Genomic DNA, 19,854 nt, shown 5'->3' with positions numbered 1-19,854 from the left:
GTGGTGCCTCACCTGGAAATCCAAATAATATATCCACTGCCTTCTTTGTCTAATGTGCTCATTACAACCTCAAAGAATTCAGACATAGCTTCTCTTTGTTAGAGTCATGCTGATTCAGCATGATTTACGATGGACTTGCAATTATTCTGTAACTTATCTTTAATAATGGACTCTGAAATCTTACTAACGATGTAGTCAAATTAAGTTCTCGCTTCCTATCTTCTGCCTCCCTCCCTTCTTAAACAGGAGTGTTGCATTAGCTATTTTCCAGTCCTCTGGAACCCTCCCTGAATCGAGTAATTCCTGAAAGATGCCTCCACAATCTTCTGAGCTATCTGCTTCAGAACTCTGTGGTGTTAATCTATCTGGTCTGGGTGAGTTAACCACCTTCAGATGATTCAGCTTCCCCAACGCCACCTGAGTGATGGCTAAGTCCTCCACACCCTGAAATTCTGGTATGCACTTAAAGGGAAAGGAGCAATCGCGATGTATTATTTTTGACATTGAGGTTGTTGATTTGGTTCATCCACCTATGGTACACGAAGACAGGTTTTGTAACTTGACAGCCCCGTCCGCTAGTGAACAGTGCATAGATTCGGTTACTGTATTTTTAAAGCTCTCCTTTACGCCGCCCCACCCCTCTCTGGGTATTCCCTGCTGCCCTAACCAGCACATTGGCAAGGTGCAGGCGCTGGAACAATCCCCCTACCACCCAAACCGGCGTTTTGACAATGCGCAGGCGCCGGCGTGGCCACACCGCCTCTCACGGCATTTTGGCACTGCGCAGGCGCCGAACTGATTCCGCCTCTCTCCGCGACTCTTCGACAATACGCAGGCGCGGGAGTTTTCTGCCCCCCCCAACTCGCGGCACTTTAACAGTGCGCAGACGCAAAAGCTTTTGCCCCACCCGCTTCCCAATGGGCACTTTGGCGACGCGCAGGCGCGGTCGCTCCAGCCCCACCTCCCGCACAGACTATTTGACAGTGCGCAGGCGCGGGCGCTGTCTCCTTCACTTCGCCCTTAAAGCCGGTGAGAGCTCTAGAGGCCCAGCAAAGAGCCAGGTAATACATGCCGCAAGCGTGAGTAAACCCCACAGTGATTGTTGTTTCCGGGCAGGGGAGTGCAGTCTCGATACCAAGGATCCTTTGGGAGGGCGGGGGTATTTTGGCGATCGGCACCTTAACCAGGCGGGGAGGAGTCCGGACTCCGGTTTAAAAACTCAAGCATATAAGATGGCGCCGGTGGCTGTGTCTGGGCGCCTGGTTTGGGTTGTCAGGGCCAGGAATGGGGTGGACGGAACTGAGGTCTTTCCAGGCCGATATCCTGCTGCTGCTGTTTGCAGGGCCCAGAGTAGTAGCAGCCGCCTCCCATTGAGTCAAGGTGATCGCTTTGACCTCAGCAGCATCCTACTGGGCCTGACGATCAATGTCTGGGTATTTCATCCTTTGGATTTCAATTAAACCTTCTTCCCCACCCACACCACTCTCTCACCGAATTTGCATTGTCCTCCGTGTAATATTTAATTTTGCCACGTGCCGAATGTTCGCCTCGCTATCAAGCCTGGAAAATCCCAAGAATGAGGTATTTTTCCCTAAGGGGTTAATATTGTAATATTGCTGCATTGCAAGGTAGGATGACATGTGCGTTTGGGAGGCTGAATGTCATGCGTTTCTATTGGGTCACGCCTTTACGTCGATGATGTGGTGATGTCTGTCTTGCACAGTCCATTGGATTTGTCTCTGTTACATTAACAGTGTGCTAGTGACTTTCTTTACAAAAAAATGAACATGCTGTTTCAGTTTCGTTATTAGGCAGTGGGACTAGAGTAAATATTTAAGCTTTTTCGTTGAATTGGTAACGTTTTTCACTCCAGTTGCCATTCTATTTAAAAGCGAGCACCGGCACTAATATAAAAAACCAAAATGACTGTGGCGGTTGCAAATCAGAGACAAAAATAGAAATAGCTGGAAAAGCTCAGCAGGTCTGGTAGCATCTGGCAGAACTGAGGAAGGGTCACTCCACTGAAGCGTTAACTACTTCTCTCAGCAGATGCAGCCTGATCTGAGTTTTTCCAGCAATTTCTATTTTTGTCACCAATCCTAATGTATTTACTTGAGAATAAATTAGTCTAAAATTGCGAGTTCTACTTCCATTTCTAAAGATCAAGAATTTGTTAGCTCACAGTACTTGTTTTACAGGCTGCTGGAGATGACTATGTAGGTATGCCTTTGAGCATGTTCATGTCAGTCTTATCTGGTTATTTACGATGGCTGCATAATCTGTGTAGCTTTCATCTCAAATTTAGATACTGAATTCATATGAATTTTTTTTTTGCATGGATTGTGTATGTACATAGTCTAGGGGTTGGGAAATGGGATAAACTAAATTTAAATTCATGTCCATATTTTGATTTAACTTGAATGTGTCTCATTCCCTTCACTGGAATTTATCTGCCCTGGAATCAACCCAGCCCTTTAGAAGTATTTCCATTAGCTGTAGCCAAATTAATTCAATTTCTCTTTGGTAAAACCTTTGATTTTTGAAGCAGCTGGTTTTGTTTCAAAATTGTGGATAATTTTTAAAATGTTAATTTAAAGGTTCTGAAATCACTTATTTATAATAAGGAAATGCTGATCCTTTGGCATATAACTTTGCGAACTAGGTCCTGTTTTAATGAGTCAATGGGTAAAGCTTTAGCTACAAAAATCACTTGTTGTGAAAGGTGAATTATATTGACAGTTATTGCTGATCAAGTGACATTTTTAACTAGCAAACTATTGAGTTGAATGACCTGCTATAAGTGCTGTAAGTTAAGATTTCATTGTTTTTATGTATTTAATTGATACTTTTACACTTTTATTTCAATGATTTCTAAGTGTAAAACAAAAAGTGGCAACCCATTAAGTATGTAGTGTTATCAAAATTTGAATACAAAAAAGGAAGGATTGAAGAGTGCATGGAAGAACTACAGTAATTGATAGAAATTATCAGATGCAAAATTAAAACTGGAAAGGTGGCCTGATTTGAAATTAGAGTTTTAGATCCATGTAACAGTGTACAAAATGGTCAAGAAAAGCAACAGACTCAAGGATTTGGGAGCAAATTAGATTTCAGAAAAGGAGTTGATTTAAGAGGTGGAAATAGACTCTGAAACTAAGTTTGCAGGGAACATAGAAACTAATTGTAAAATCTTCCACAGGTATGTGAAGGGAAAGAATTACGGAAGACAGATGTAGGTATCTTGCAGTCAGAAACTGGCACTTTTAATATGGAGCAAAGATGGTAGACTAATAAAATGAATGTTTTAGTTCCTCCTTCACAAAGAAGGGCACAAATACATCCCAAAACACAGGCCATATTGAGATGGAAGAATTGAAGGAAATCAGTATTAGTGGGCAACAAAGGTTGGTGAAATTGATTGGAATAACATCAATAAATATCCAGAGACTGGTAATCTACTTTCTAGAGTTTGGGAAATGGCCCTCGAAGTAGTTGATGCATTGGTTATTTTTCAAGATGTTATAGACTTTGGAACAGTTATGGATTGGAAGGTAGCTAACGTAACCCAACTTCTTATAAAAAGGAGATAGAGGAAACGGAATCGTAGACTGGTATGCCTGAGAGCAGTAATCGAAAAAATGCTAGAGTTCATTATGAATAAAATTTGACAGCGGAAGACTTTGAAGGCAGTGACAGGATTGGACTAAGTCAGCATTGACTTACAAAACTTGACTAATCTGCTGGAAGTTTCCAATGTTGTAACTGTAGAGTTGATAAGGGGGATGTCGTTTACCTGGAAGTTAAGGCTTTTGATTTAGTTCCATATAAAAGATTAGCATGTACAATTAAATCACCTGGGATTGGTGCTGGTGTGCTGACATGGATAGAAAGCTGGTTGGCATACAGGAACAAAGAAGAAATAAAAGGTTCTTTTTTGAGTGGCAGACAATGGTTAGTATGGTATGTTGCAGTCAGTGCTTGGACACTAGCTATTTGCAACATGTAAATACACTACAGGAACAAAATGTAATGTCTCCAAATTGGGAAGCGAAGCTATTTGGGAGGGTGAGCTGAGAGGAAGGTGCATCAATATGGTTTAGATAACTTGAGTGAGCAATCAGTAAGGTGTTCAAGTTTCCCTGTGGGAGCCTAGTGCGCAAGGTTAGAGCTCATAGAATACAGGAAGAACTAGCCATTTAGATAAAGAGCTGGCTCAAAGGTAGAAGACAGAGGGTGGTGGTGGTGGAGGGTTGTTCTTTAGACCGGAGGCCTGTGACCAGTGGAGTGCCACAAGGATCGGTGCTGGATCCACTATTTTTGTCACTTGTATGAATGATTTGAATGTGAGCTTAAGAGGTATAGTTAGTAAGTTTGTCAATGACATCAAATTGGAGACGTAGTGGACAGCGAATAAGGATACCTCTAATTACAATGGGATCTTGATCAGTTGGGCCAATGGGCTGAGGAGTGGCAGATGGAGTTTAATTTCGATAAATGCAAGGTGCTGCATTTTGGGAAAGCAAATCTTAGCAGAACTTATACACTTAATGATCAGGTCCTAGGGAGTGTTGTTGAATAAAGAGACCTTGGTGTGCAGGTCCATAGCTCCTTGAAAGTAGAGTTGCAGGTAGCTCGGATAGTGAAGATGGTGTTTGTTATGCTCTCTATCAGTCAGAGTATTGAGCACAGGAGTTGGGAGGTCATATTGTGGCTGTACAGGGCATTGGTTAGGCCACTTTTGGAATATTGCCTGCAATTCTGGTTTCCTGCCTTTCGGAAGGATATTGTGAAACTTGAAAGGCTTCAGAAAAGATTTACATGGATGTTGCCAGGGTTGGAGGATATAGGGAGAGTTTGAACAGGCTGGGCTATTTTCCCTGGAGTGTTGGAGGCTGAGGGGTACTCTTGTAGAAGTTTATGAAATCATGTGGGGCATGGATAGGATAAATAGCCAAGGTCTTTTCCCTGGGGTGGGGAGTCTAGAACTAGAAGGCATAGATTTAGGGCGAGAGGGGAAACATAGAAAAGAGACTTAAGGGGCAAATTTTTCAAGCAGAAGGTGGTGCATGTGTGGAGTGGGCTGCCAGATGAAGTGGTGAAGGCTTGTACAATTGCAACGTTTAAAAGGCATTTGGATGGGTATATGAAGAGGAAGGATTTGGAGAGATATGAGCTGGGAGCTGTCAGGTAGGACTAGATTGGGTTGGGATATCTGGTTGGCATGGACAAGTTGGACCGAAGGGTCTGGTTCGGTGCTGTACATCTCTATGATTCTAAGGGCATGGCAAATGAACATAATGTGGGTTAAATATAAGGTTATCCTCTTTGGTAGTAAAAACAGGAAGATTGAAGATTGACGATTGTCTGAATTGTGATTGGAAAAGGGGGTCTGGATGCAATACTACCTGATACTTTGTACACCAGTTGCTGAAAGTGAGTGTGCAGTTATAGCTGGTGACCTTCAAGTCAATAAGCTTTGAGTACAGGAGCAGGGATGTCTGGCAGCAGTTGTACTGGGCCTTGGTGAGACCACATCTGGCATGTTACATGGTGTTTTGATCTTCTCGTGAGAGAGGGTGTTCTGACCATAGAAGGTTTAGCTAAGATTTACCGTAATGATTCATGGGATGGCAAGACTGACCTATGAAGAGACTGTAGATCAATTAAGATTATATTCACTGGAGTTAAGAAAAATGAGGTGGTATCTGTCTAATTCTAACCGGTTTAGACAGGGGAAATGCAGGAAGTATGCTCTGATAAGTAGGGAGTACAGAGTTAGTGATCATAGTCTAAGGATATGACATTTAGGGTTCATTTTGAGGACAAATTTTTTGAGTGGTGAGTAGTTGAAGCTGAAACATAAAGTAGTTCGATGTCACTTTGGGGGGTGGGGTGGAATTAAAGGGTAGTTGGTGAAAACAGTAAAAGGGTGCTGAGTTGGGCGATTGTGTTGAATGGCTCCTTTTCGCATTTCCTGTGTTTGCATGGCTGGCATTTTAGTATTGCTTAAATGAAGCAATAAGTCACACTTGCCACTATGAAAGAAGCATCTAAACTCTTGATTTTGATGTCATATAACAGACAGTGTCCTTAATCTTTGCATTCAAAAAATTCTATTTTCACATCATGCATCTTGCAAATACCATTGTGGCATAAGCCAAGTACAGGGTATTACAATTTTGAAAACAAAAATGTTATTGGTCTAATTACATTTTCTTGTGACAAATAATATTTCCAGTTTATCCTCTGATTCTCTTTTTACTCATTATTAATGACCAAGAATGGAAGCTGTGAGGCCAAAGTAGTTTGTTCTGAGTTGGTGGTGGGGATAGGGGTTGGGTAGAAAGATATGGTGCAACCAGCAAGAGTGTTGCTATTCTGAAGGATGTCATTGGCAGATAAATCCATGTTTGGTACTCTGTCTAACTACTGTGATCAGGTTTTAAAAATTAGTTTCCACCAATGATGTCATAGCTGCACCACAGTTAAATGATAACCCATGTGAGTACTTTTCAAATCTGTCATCCCTAAACTAGAAGACTACTAGCATTGCACAAAAGTGTGATCTTGTGTAATTGACACCAAATGCAAAATAACAATACTCACATTTCAGCATGTGATGCTCTTGGCAATATTCTTTCTTAAGCTGCTTAGATTTGCCATCCGTGTTGAAGCTGCAATGATTTCAGTCAATATTATCATAGATGTTGCCAGGGTTGAAGGGTTTGAACTATAGGCAGAGGCTGAATAGACTGGGGCTGTTTTCCTTGGAGCGTCAGAGGCTGTGGAGTGACCTTAGAGGTTTATAAAATCATGGGGGGGGCATGGATTATAGATAGGGTCTTTTCCCTGGGTTGGGAGTTCAGAACAAGAGCGCTTAGGTTTAGGGTGAGGGGGAAAGATTTAAGAGGGACCTAATGGGACAACATTTTCACTTGGAGGGTGGTGCATGTATGAAATGAGCTGCCAGAGGAGGGTGGTACAATTAAACATTTCAAAAGGCATCTGGATGGGTATACAAATAGGAAGGGCTTGGAGTGATTTGGGCCTCGATTAGTTTACGATATCTGGTCCGTGGATGAGTTGGACCAAAGGGTCTGTTTCCATGCTGTAAATCTCTTGAGATTAGCGTACGGTAAATGTAAAGACTTGCTGCTGTGTTTTCTCTTTCTATATTTTGCAAATGTAGCAAGTATCTTTAATTTTCTGTTACCTACTATGTTGTATTAGCTGAATCATTCTTGATGTGAGTTAGTTGGGAAGCATAATGCAGGACAGTTGGGGGGGTGGGTGCAAATAACTGGGCAGTGCCAGCTTTGAGATTTAAAAGCTTGAGGTGTGTTCAGGAAGGACAACTGAGGAAAGTAAGTACATCTAATCTAGGGGAGAGGACGTGGTATTGATGTCTGGATAACAGGTGCAGAATGGTAAAATTGGAATTTCTTGTGAATTTAAACTCAGATTAGCATAGGCCACATAATTAAATTAGAAACAAACGAGGTTGTGTGGGGAGGAAAGAAGAAATAAAATGCTTATGGCACTAGTGCCAGAAAACTTGGCTATCAAGCGAAGCATTTACTTTATCCTGTCTGAGAAGATAGGATCTTTACTGAAAGCAAAATCTGGTACATCTTTCAGAAAATATTCTACTTTCGTTTGTCAGTGGTATCGTTTATCACAATAGATTAGCTTGGTCAGTATATCTTATTCTACATTCTTGCTTTTGCAATGTTCGTGGCAACTGAACTCCAGGGAACCAGTTTCAAGATCATATTTGTTTTAAATACCTTGTCATTTTTTTGATCTGGTTTACAAGTGAAGACTTAGTGCATTGTTTAACTTTACCCATATCACCACAGTCCTGCTAAATGTTGGAGGTTCCTTAATTTCAATCCTGGCGTTTTCACCCATTCTCATCCCTTCTGTTTATGGCCCTCATCTCCCTGGATGGTTTAACCTCTGTGTTCTCACTCCTGTCGCCTGTGTCTGGGATTGCCTTGCTCCATTGCTGGGGTCATGCACAGCTGAAGGAAAGCATTATAAAATGACAGATTTCATGAAATATAATCGATCTTCCCTGTTTTAGATGTTTTTTGATAAATGTCTACAACTGAAAAAACTGGGGTGGGGATATAGGAATTGGAGAGGGGAGGAGGAAGAGAACACACACTTTCTAAGTCCTTTGATATTTGCTGAAAGATGCACTTGCTGAAATTTTTAATGTATTTCAAGATCATAAGCAGAATTGACAAGTGTGTTCTTGCTGTGTAGTGAAGGGCAAGGATATTTATTTAAGATTGAATGAATGTGTCTATTCATTGTCAGTAACCAGAATCAGTGCACTATTTGTGCATTGCTGCGTTTATTTCCATGTACTATATTTAAGTTCAGCGAGGTTGCTGAAATGAATTAAACTGCTTCACACTGTTGTGATCCTTGGAGTAGCTGGCTCAAGTGAGGAGAACTGAAGTAGGCCATCTCCCCCTTGCAATGTTTTTAAGTAGCATGTGATTTACCTTATTTGGGGGAGGGATGGCTCTGAAGAACGGAATAGATGAGATTGCAGGGAACGTTAAGTCCTTTTTCAGCAATATTTTCAAATAAAGCCAATGAGCATTGCAGAATAATATGGTGAAATATTTAGGGGTACCTGGCAAGCTTTCAATATTTATCCTTTGACAGACCAGGATCCCACTGCCTGCAACAACAAACTTGGATTGATAGAGAAATTAGAAACCGTTGTGGGTTTTTAAAATTTTAAAGTAAGTACTATTTAATTCTGGCCTGGTGATTGAGGTTTGATCATCTATCTGTCCTTTTTGACCAAAAGTCTTGTAGGGGTGTATGCTGTTGGTTTTATATCAAGCATGTAAGTGTTTATGAAGCCTTGTGACTAGAGGGTTTATGATCCAATTACTAATTGCCTTTAAGGCTGTATGACTGGATTACATATTTCAATGTTATTTGCCTAGTGATGAGACATAATAGAATTGCACTGTATAGCTTTATGCTACTGCTTAATGGTTGAAGGACAGTATTTTAGTGCATTGAGCTACTGGTAGATACTTTCTGCAGGAAATCTCCGGTATCATTTGGTCAAAATTTAAATAGCTAACATTAGGCCACTTTATTTCACATAGAACTTAATTTCTTGCATTGCAGGGAATGTTGACAGTTTTCTTGCTGATAATCCTCATTGAACTTGAAAGGTTTATCACTTAATCCTAATGGATCTTTCTACTTTGCCCCAACTAGTTTCGGAGTTAGGTTTGGCTTTTACGCCTTTTTTAAAATTTTGGTTATGGGTGGTGCTGAGTTTTATTCACTGGATATGTAATATAGTGCTTATAAGCAGACAGTGTTTTCCTTAGATTAGAAATGTTTCAAATGTTAATGGAAACAATTTGGCCCTTTTGTTTAGGTTTATCTAAACTAATCCCATGTAACTATCACTAATTTCCTCTAAATAGTTAAACTGATTTAAGAGCTATTTTCAACGAATAAACCTAATGTTTAAAGTTCTTGTGTTGCCGCTATTTGCTGCATTCCCAATTGTAGAAGTTGTTTTCAAACTCTCTGCTGTAGATAGGGCCTTAGGACTAGGGCTAGGCCATTCAGCTATGTGAACTTGTTCTTTTAAATAGATGATTTGTGCCTCCCCTTTGTTTGCATTTGGCTTTTTTTTATATTAAGGGCTTCCTGATGTTGATCTTTTGAATGGCCTACCTCTGATTTTATTTTCCTTGTTCTGGGCTGTCATTGGAGAAAAATTCAATCATAAAAATCTCCATTAGATGACCCTTGAATCTTCTGTCTTAGAGAATAGATGCCTGATCTACGCACCCCTGCGTAACCCTCCAGATGCCTGTTGTGCTTTTCCTTTTCAGGTTGTGCAGTTAAACCGTTGTTGATTGCACATAGTCACCTAATGCAAGGCTTAGTTTTCAACTTTGGAGCAGTCTCATTACAGTCGTATGAATTGAAGTAGTAGTTACAATCTGAGTAATTTCCTGGGGGAGTTCCTAAACAGGGCTGTTCAGGTCAGTAATCACGTAGTTTGTTTTTGGGTGGTAAATCATTTGGCTTAAAACAGGAGTCTGGAAATCAGCTAAGTTGGCCACGTTTGTGAAGAGTGAAACAGTTGACATTTCAGATCAGATACCTTTGCTGACAACTGGAAAAAGCTGAAGATGGAAAAGGAGGTTTTGAGGAAGTGTAAAGGGGAAGAGGGGTTGGAGAGGACAAATTGAAGCCCTGTGACACTTCAGTCAATTTATTCCATTTTTCTCTTCAGGTAGAATGGCTGTACCTCCATCATATGCAGACCTTGGCAAGGCAGCCAGAGATATTTTCAACAAAGGCTATGGTATGATATTTTTATATTTGGCATATTTACAAAATATTAGCTTAATTTCTAGCTTTCTCCTTATTGCCATTTTTTATGGTGTCCAGTTAAAGCTACAGTGTCACTAGCTGATGTGAAATCTATCTCTGACTTTTTGATTGTAATTTATTTTTGTACCAGTTTCCACTTTGTATTTTAGAAAGAAATTGGATGTATTGTACAATTTCGGTGTCTCTGTCTCTCAGCCACTTCGGGTAAAATATTCCATAGTACTCATTTTTCTCAACTTTCCAGATGTTCAGGAATTCTTGTATTTTGCTTTTACAAGTTGCTTGTTACAGTGAAAAAGCAGTCTAAGGTTATTTATCCTCTCAATCATTTTGAATTTACTTTTACAATTCTGCACCCAAACTCCATATATTTCAAGCTTTTCTTCATAACTTGGTTTTTTGTTCTCTTATTTGGTTAGGATCGATCTTATGTTTTTTGCTGGTTTTGACTCTGCCGATATGAAGAGTGGTTGGCTTTGAGTCAGAAGTGACTAACTTGTTCACTGCTTTTGGCACAATGAAATTGACAAAGAACTATTCTATTAATAGTAGAATTAAGGTCTCAACTTTACCATGTTTTGATCAGAACAAAAGTGAAGTTGTGGGACTTGAATAGTGTGGACTTTGTACTGCAAGATCAGTTTTCAATATGTTGGTCACATCCGGATGTTGACTTTGGGAATTTGCGATGAATTCTCACATACAAACATGAATGTTTATGGGGTTTTTTTTGTTGAGATGATAACTTCAACTTATTCTTTTTTTGTTTTGCTTCCTTGTGCTAAATGTTTAAATATGTACAAGTGCAGTATTGCCCTGTATTGTAAGTGTAAGAAAGATGTATTGTTAAAATTAGTACCTTTGCCTAAAATGGTGAAACTAGAGAGTTAGAAATGACTAGCACATTACTGGACAAGTAAAGGCTGCACCAACTGGCAGATCACACACTTATCTACTAAATTATGTACGTCTGGAGTCAAATTTCAGTTAGATACCAGATTTCCACAAAAAAATATTGTCTTCAGCATCTGCCTGGACCATGGCACTTAATTTACACTGCAGAATTATTGTCTGTATACACCAGAAAAGATGAAGGGGGACGGCTGGTGATGCAATTGTGCATCCAGCATTAAAGCTTTTACTAGTCTTTAGTCACTGACAAACCCAGACTAGCAGTTCTGACAACATAACAGTTGGTCATTCTCCACATGTATACTAGTGGAACAGTGCTGTCTGCCAGCCAGCTAATGGCTGATTCATAGGCTTGTTTAGTCCCTCATATGCAATCAGCCTGCCATTTTACTGAAACCACACTTCTGGAATTTGTAACATGGAAGAAGTAACCACTGGTAAGTGGACAGACTGATATCAGATTAAAAATATTGCTTATTGGACAATGTAATTCTGAGACACCTGGAATTGATAATCAAGCTGGCATTTAATGTTGTATGTCTCAAAGCTGGTTATTTGAGCAGCATGACAATGATACAAGCTTTCAGTTTTGGTCCATTCCAGATTTAAAGTTTCTGTTTTTTTTACTTGAATCATTTATACTTGGTGTTAAAGCTGCTACTGTGAATTAAAATTAGCATTTACCTAATATCTTCATAAATATTCTGGCTACAAGAGCAGATTACAAGCTAGGAATCTTGCAGCAGTTAACTCTTTAAAGCACCAGTCAGAGATGATATGAAATATTCCCACTTGCCCAGATGGATGCAGCTCCAACACTTGACAGACTTATCACAGTCAGGACATAGCAACTGTCTTGGCGCCGCGTTATCAAATATTCACTCCCACCTCCACCAATAAGCACAGTAACAGCAGTATGTACCATCTATACAGACCGCAGAAATTCATGAAAGCTGCTTCAGTAGCACTTTTCCAAACCCATGACCACATAGAGTCAAAGTGTGGCACTAGGAAAAACACAGTGGGTCAGGCATCATGAGGAGCAGGAGAGTTGACATTTTGGGCATAAATCCTCCAGGTCATGTGACTGCATACATCTGAAAGGACAAGTGCAGCAGAGATTTGCAACACCATTACCTGCAAATTCCCCACCAAGCTTTTGACCATCCTGAGTATATCTCCATTCCTTCAGCGTTGTTGGCTCAAAACCCTGGGGTAAAAACAATGACTGCAGATGCTGGAAACCAAATTCTGGATTAGTGGTGCTGGAAGAGCACAGCAGTTCAGGCAGCTACTTGGATGCTGCCTGAACTGCTGTGCTCTTCCAGCACCACTAATTCAAAACCCTGGGACTCTTGTCTTAATGATGTTTTACATTTACTTACACTAAATGTACTGTAAAGTTCAGAAGGCAGCTCGCTGCCACCACCTTGATGGCAAATGTTGGTCCAGCCAGCAATGTCCACATGCATAAATGATTTTTTAAAAATTTATTATTTTAGAATAGAATCCCGACAGTGTGGAAGCAAGCTATTTGGCCCATTGAGTCAATGCTGACTCTCCGAGCATTCCATCCAGATCTACACTCTACCCTAACTCTGCGATCTTGCATTTCCCATGGCTAACCCATCGAGCCTGCACATCCCTGGACAACATGGGGAAATTTAGCTTGGCCAATCCATCTAACCTGCACGTCTTTGGATTGTGGGAGGAAACCGGAGCACCTGGAGGAAACGCATGCCGATACAGAGAATGTGCACTCACCAGAGGCTGGAATCTAACCTGGGTACCTGGCATTGTCAGGCACCAGTGCTACTCACAATACCACTGTGTAAAGAATTTGTTAATTTCAACTGATGACTGATCTGCTCTACAGAGTGCAGATGTACCTTAGAATTTCAGTGACCTTGGTGATGTGATTCTTCTGTTTTCCAGGTTTTGGTTTGATAAAGCTTGAAGTGAAAACCAAATCACAAAGTGGAGTGGTAAGATCAGTTCACTTTTATTTGTACTCCATTTCATATGTTTTCCATGCAGTTTTAATGGATCAATACTGTTGATCCATACTGTGGATATTTTGCTGAACCACATCCAGAGGTACTGTTCAGCAGGTGTGCTTTGAATACCAAGGGATCTGGACAGAATGAGTAATGAGAAACCATTCTCATTAGTGGAAAGGTGGAAAGCCAGCGAACACACATTTAAGGTGGTTAACATACAAATGTACAGTTTGAGAGTATTCCTCAAGCCTGCGTTGCCATTCAGTAATATCACAGCTGAACTGATGACTCCACATTAAGTCTATCTCTGAGAACCTTTCACTCCCTTAATTACAAGAATCTATCCGCCTTTGCGTGAAATATTCAAAAGGTGGTGGAAGCAGAATTCCAAAGATCTTTACCCTCTGAGGGCGAAATCTGTCTCTGTTTTAAATGAGTAATCACTTATTTTTAAAACAGTGACTCCTAGTTTCATATCTTCCCACAATAGGAAATGTCCTTTCCTTGTGGACCCTGTGAACTCCCCTCAGGATCTTGTACGTTTCATTGAAGTTGTTTCTTACTCTTTTAAACACATTTCCTCACAAGGCAAGCCACTCACCATCCTGACTTGGAACTGTGTAGTGGTTCCTTTGTTGTAGCCAAGTTAAAATTTTTGACCTCCACTCAAAGCAGTGCAGGTGCCCTCTCACCCCTTCAAGAAGGCAGCTCACTGCCACAACCACCTCGAGTGATTAGGGATGGGCAGTAAATTCTAGCCCAGGGAATGATGCCAACGTCCTTTGAACAAATACTTTTTGTAGGCTGGTTCAGGGCAATTGTGATAATATTAAAGTGTGTATGTATTTGATGTTTATACTTTTAATACTTGATGTTTCTGTCTATTCCTCAATGTTGGAAGGAGGTATGCAGACTGAGATGCTTTAAATGACTACATTTTCAATCATGATGGATTCTTTGTCTAATCTGTGATACCGTTTTCACCTAGTTGAAGCTGGTCAGAATCAGTTACAGTTGCAAGAAATGGCCATTCAGCCCATTGTGCCAGTACTGGCTTGTTAAAGTGGTCATCATTGCCCTGTGCTGAAATTCTGTCTTCTTCCCATACCCTTGCACTTTATTTTTATTCACATTATTGTCCGGTGCCCTCTTGAATACCTCAATTGAACATACCTCCACTACACTTCCAGACAATGCATTCCATACCCTAATTGTTCAGAGTGAGAGTTTTTTTTTTCTTGCTTTCTTTGCAAATCCTTTCACATCTGTGCTGTTGCTCTTGTTCCTTTTAAGGCACTATTCCTGTCTACTATTTAGCTTGTTCATGACTTTGAAAACCTTTTATCAGATCTCCCTTTAGCTGCCTTTGTTCAAAGAGAATAGTCCCCACCTCCAGTCTATCTTCATAACTGAAGTTCCTTATCCTTGGGATCATTCATTAAAAACTGCTTCTGCATACACTCCAATGCAGTTCACATCTTCCTTGATAATCTAGCACCCATAATTGTGCACAATACTCTAGCTGAGGCCTGACAGATATCTTGTGCATGTTCAATATCACATCCTTGCTCTTGTATTCTATACCCCTATTAATAAAACTGTCACCTTAAGCAATCTGTGCACATATACCCAGGTCCCTCTGGTCTGTGCGTGCCCCCTGTTTATCTTGCCTTGAATTCATAGTTTATAGAAATTGCTTGGACCTTGCCATACTCTATAAATCAAGATTCTTGCAGTTTTCAACCACTTTCTTCATTGATGTCCCTCTCTTTCATAGAAATCCGTAGTTTTATGTCACCAAATAAGGCCATTCAGGCTTAATATGTCTACCAAACTCACCATCCCCACCCCCTCAAAGGTGGCGTGGGACAGGCAGTAAATGCTTTCCCAGCCAGTTATGCCCACATTCCACAGGTGAATTTTTTAAAAAGCTGAGTCCAGTCATCATACTTCCCCCCCCCCCCCCCCCCCCCCCCCCCCCCTCTCAGCCTATCAAAATAATGAGTCTAAAATACTAGAAAAGAGATGGAATTTTTGAAAGTTGTGCTTTGCAATATTGAATTGAATGGAATTTTTGGGGCTGTGATAGAATTTACTCCTAATAGTACTTACCTATTGAAATATTGAGTAAGATGTATGGAACCTTCTGGAACTGGTTTTGGCCTTTAGTTATTGTACTCTCAGGTTGTTTTTCTCCATCACACTTTACATCCTGTCTCCCAACGTTGGTGACACATGTGCTTCCAGTTGCTGTGTATGCCAACCATTTTTGAAGTAGTGACTCCTGTTCATAGACATATTGTAGATGTCATTGGACTGGGCAGGCTTTGGGAGCCACAATTTGGGGGCCCTGTCATCCAACCACCTGAAGGTACCATCTGATTGACATGTTCCTGAAGCTCTCCAAGCTAAGATTGGTGAACATAGCCGAGATAAGGGCCTTCCCAATTTGTTTTTCCAAACTGCTTTGGAATGTTACATATGTTGAGGTGTTGCATTGAATAAAAGTCAGTATTTGTCCCCAGGGCAATTATTTTATTGCATAACCAGATGTGAATTTATTACAAAAATAACTGGCTCTGTACCTAATAGCTAGCTATAAATGATAAAATTATATCTATTTATAATCTTTGTTATATTGGTCTGTTTAAAGGTGACTAGATCACTATTTACATTGACCGGTAAATAGAGGACTAATTTTCTCTCTCACTCTTTTGCTTCTCAACTAAATTGGCAGGAATTTACAACTTCGGGTTCATCCAACACTGAAAGTGGTAAAGTATCTGGAAGCTTGGAAACAAAGTATAAATGGTCTGAATATGGCCTCACGTTTACAGAGAAATGGAACACTGACAACACTTTGGGCACAGAGATCGCAATTGAAGACCAGGTAACAACTTGAGCGAACGATCTAAATCTAGTGTTGGCTTTAGTTTATGCTGGTTTGTGGTGGAAACAGATGAGGAAAGCAAGGTTGTGAAAATATCTTGTGCCAATGTGCAAATCAGCATTATGGCTCTTCTAGGTGTCGGTGTTCGATTGTCCCAAGTGAAAAATTGCACAACAATCTGCCTTTAGTTTTTTTTTAAAGCAACTTTTATGTTAAATGAGAATAAGAATTTGATGTGGTTACCTTAACTCTGAAAGGAATAGCATCTTTAGTATAGAATAATGTATTGAAACACCATTATCTTTTTCCTTTTACTAGCTTGCCAAAGGTCTGAAGTTGACATTTGACACCACCTTTTCACCTAACACTGGGTAATTATAGTAATTAAATACGGGGCAGTTTTTTTTTACTGAGTTGTCTTGTGTATTAGATACTAAATTCTCCCAATTTTCTGTCTTCAGCAAGAAGAGTGGCAGAGTAAAGACTGCCTACAAGCGTGAATATATCAACCTGGGCTGTGATGTAGATTTTGACTTTGCAGGCCCTGCGATTCATGCATCAGCTGTTGCTGGTTATGAAGGATGGCTTGCTGGTTATCAAATGTCCTTTGACACAGCCAAGTCAAAGCTGACCCAGAACAATTTTGCAGTCGGCTACAAAACTGGTGATTTCCAGTTGCACACTAATGTGTAAGTTCTGCTTTTACTATGAGCTCGCAACCTCTTGCTTATTAAGTTGGTTTATTTTCCCTTGTATAGCACTAAAGCTCGTATTAGAAGTAATCAATAGGCTTCGGCTGTGTAACAGATACACTTCTAATGCAGGTCATTCTGCTGTAATGCATGTTTTGTCAATGTGTCTTCGCTGTCATACATTTGAATTGGGGATACTTTGGAAAATGCAAACTTTTAAGACTTGGCTGTAACTCAAATAGATTGCCAGCACTCTGAGCGCTGTTTCTAAAGTGTGGTGTTTTTTTGTTCTGTAATGTGGGGTTGCACAAGAATACAATCATCACATTATAGAACAACTACCTGTAGTTGAGAATTTTTATTTCACTGGTTTGGATCAGGCTGTTGTCTTGAGGCACCGAAACCGAATGTTTATTTTAATTTTGTGGTTTAAATCTGTGTAGTAATGATGGTGCGGAATTTGGAGGTTCCATTTACCAGAAGGTGAGCGATAACCTGGATACTGCTGTAAATCTTGCCTGGACTGCAGGTAACAATAGTACTCGCTTTGGCATTGCTGCGAAGTACCAGCTTGACTCTACTGCTTCCATTTCTGTAAGTATGATTTTTCTTTGCTCTGTTCTGTTTCTACATGTTTAATTTTTCTTTGTTTCCTTGTTACTGATGTCTACAAATGTGTTTCAGGCAAAAGTCAATAACTCCAGCCTAATTGGAATAGGTTACAGCCAGATTCTTAGGCCAGGTACGTTTCTGTTTGTTTCCTTATTTAAACACTTTGATAGTTAATTCGAATATGAACTGGTGTAGAATTTCGTTTGACGCTGATTGAAACCTTACATTTTCTACTAGACTCCGAATATAGGTTCTCTTTTAGATTGTGATATTGTGCTCCCCAGTTTATATTTCTCATCCCAATGCCACTATTAATCTGACATTAGGCAGAAGCAGAGCTGGGAAATCTGACTCCTTGCAAGACTTATGTAAAAGTGGGTGTTTCTAGTTTGTGGAATTAAACTTCGCAATCTAAACATTTGAGTTTGGCTGATAGCAGGAAAATTGTTGCCTACAGCTTTGTATATGCAATGTCCCTGAATCAGCTAAGGTTTTACTACAATAGAATGCTACTTTTTCAGAAATCTGGGTTCTGAATATCACTGGATATTTCAAATTGAAAAGGAAACATTTGTGCCGCAGTTGTATCTGGTTGTGATTAAATGAGACTACTAAACAGCAAAAGACTCATCCCAGATGCTGTAGTTCCATGTTTCCAACTGTTGATATCTACTATAACCTATGAATTCAGATTTGTTTTGTATATTTAATTTTGATTTCATTTTGTCATATGTATTTTGTAACAAAATACAGTGAAAAGTGTTTAGTGTTGTTACTCTGGCACAGTGTTAAAACACAAAAAGCCAAAAGAGAATAAAGGCAGAAAAATGAAGAAATACAGAACAAGTGTTCAACTTTATAGTCCGGTAACCAGACTGGTTTCTGGGATGGCAGGACTGACATATGAAGGACTGGATCAGCTGAGCTTGTACTCACTGGAATTTTAGAAGAAATGAGGGGGAGAATCTCAAAGACCTATCAAATGCTGATAGGACTAGACAGGCTGGATGGGAGAAGAATGTTCCTGACGTTGGGGGAAGCCCAGACCTAGGGGTCACAGTCTAAGAACAAGGGGTAAGCCACTTAGGACTGAAATGATGAATTTGTTCACTAGACCTGTGAACCAGTGGCATTCTCTACAACATGAAGTTGTTGGGCCAGTTTGTTAGATATATTAAAGAGGGAGCTGGACTTGACACTTGCAGCTAAAGGGATCAAGATGTGTGGAGAGAAAACAGGAATAGGCTACTGAAATTGCATGATCAACTGTGGTCGTATTGAATAGTGGTGTAGGCTTGAAGGCCTGCACCTATTTTCCATGTTTCTATGTTAAGTGCTCTGCCACAGGCCTGGAGGCCAGGCAAGAGTCCCTGTCGCTGTGCTGCTGGACAAAAGTAAAAGTAGTTGGTCGCTGCCTCATTTTGAATTTGCCCTTTAAAGTAGAAAAAGATTGGAGAAGGGCTCAAACCAGATTATTACTATGTTTTCAGGTGCTTCATTGGCCTGATCAAAATTTAACTGCTTTCAGATTTTGTATTAATTGTCAATTTTAAAACCATTTAAGACCCTGTTCTAAATCTGTCACTGATTTTACTCTGGTTCCTGCTTAAAATTCTACTGGTGATTTGATTTTTGCTAAAATTGCATGTTAAGATATAGGAAATCCTGTATGACCTTTTTTGTAACCACATGGTTTAATCATCCTACAGGTATCAAACTCACTCTGTGTACCCTAATTGATGGAAAGAGCATCAATTCTGGCGGTCACAAACTTGGCCTAGGTCTTGAATTGGAAGCTTAAAATGTGCACCTTTTTATCTTCAACAACAAAGGGATTTCGGAAGAAAGCAGCATTTGGCCATTACGTTTAATTCCAACTTGACCAGTGGGCTTTTCTGGAAAGGAAGTTTCAAATCAACCACGTACCTGTATTTTTAGTACTTCAAAACTGTAATTGTTTTTTTGAGTGCAATTGGTTATCTAGGTGATACAGAAGTCATATGTCACTCATTTATACATAAATTAAAAATGTATTTAACTGTTATTACAGCAGTCCTAATAATGGGATAGGCCTTTACAAAACTTAAGCCGTGACTGCATGTTTCCCGGTTTAATGTCTATTTTGAGACGTTGTGCTGTGTCAGTTCGCCAAAAGTTTGGATAAATTGAAATTATCCAAGTTGCAATTAAATTTTATGGAATCTGTGTATAGCAAAAAAACTCAACTATTTTCGTTATCCCAAACCCATAAACTTAATGCTGAATAAAAATCTCAATTACAGTGTGTTGTTTTATCCCTTTCCTCTTTGTGACATGTTGAATTTGGTACCATCATGCATGCTTCTCCTGGAAA

The 19,854-nt window shown here is 40.0% G+C and overlaps 1 protein-coding gene across 1 annotated transcript; it reads left to right on the top strand.

Moving 5' to 3' along the window:
- The first annotated feature begins 922 nt into the window (after positions 1–922).
- On the top strand, positions 923–19,782 carry vdac2 (voltage-dependent anion channel 2). Its single transcript, XM_072583256.1, has 9 exons — positions 923–1,061; positions 10,295–10,366; positions 13,243–13,292; positions 16,045–16,197; positions 16,516–16,568; positions 16,659–16,886; positions 17,333–17,483; positions 17,574–17,631; positions 19,211–19,782. Exons 2-9 carry the CDS (start codon positions 10,300–10,302, stop codon positions 19,300–19,302), a joined length of 852 nt encoding a protein of 283 aa, XP_072439357.1. The 5' UTR covers positions 923–1,061; positions 10,295–10,299; the 3' UTR covers positions 19,303–19,782.
- The last annotated feature ends 72 nt before the right edge of the window (positions 19,783–19,854 follow it).

The sequence above is a fragment of the Chiloscyllium punctatum genome, chromosome 13, assembly GCF_047496795.1.
Source record: "Chiloscyllium punctatum isolate Juve2018m chromosome 13, sChiPun1.3, whole genome shotgun sequence".
Taxonomy (NCBI): Eukaryota; Metazoa; Chordata; class Chondrichthyes; order Orectolobiformes; family Hemiscylliidae; genus Chiloscyllium; species Chiloscyllium punctatum.
Note: the sequence above shows the minus strand (reverse complement) of the source record. Positions and strands in the feature narration are given on the sequence as shown.

Bases quoted from the DNA above. Each gene is read 5' to 3' on its own strand.
- vdac2 (XM_072583256.1), top strand. From the start codon at position 10,300: ATGGCTGTACCTCCATCATATGCAGACCTTGGCAAGGCAGCCAGAGAT. The intron at 16,569-16,658 runs GTAATTATAGTA...TTCTGTCTTCAG, and splicing joins ACCTTTTCACCTAACACTGG to CAAGAAGAGTGGCAGAGTAA. The intron at 17,484-17,573 runs GTAAGTATGATT...AATGTGTTTCAG, and splicing joins ACTCTACTGCTTCCATTTCT to GCAAAAGTCAATAACTCCAG.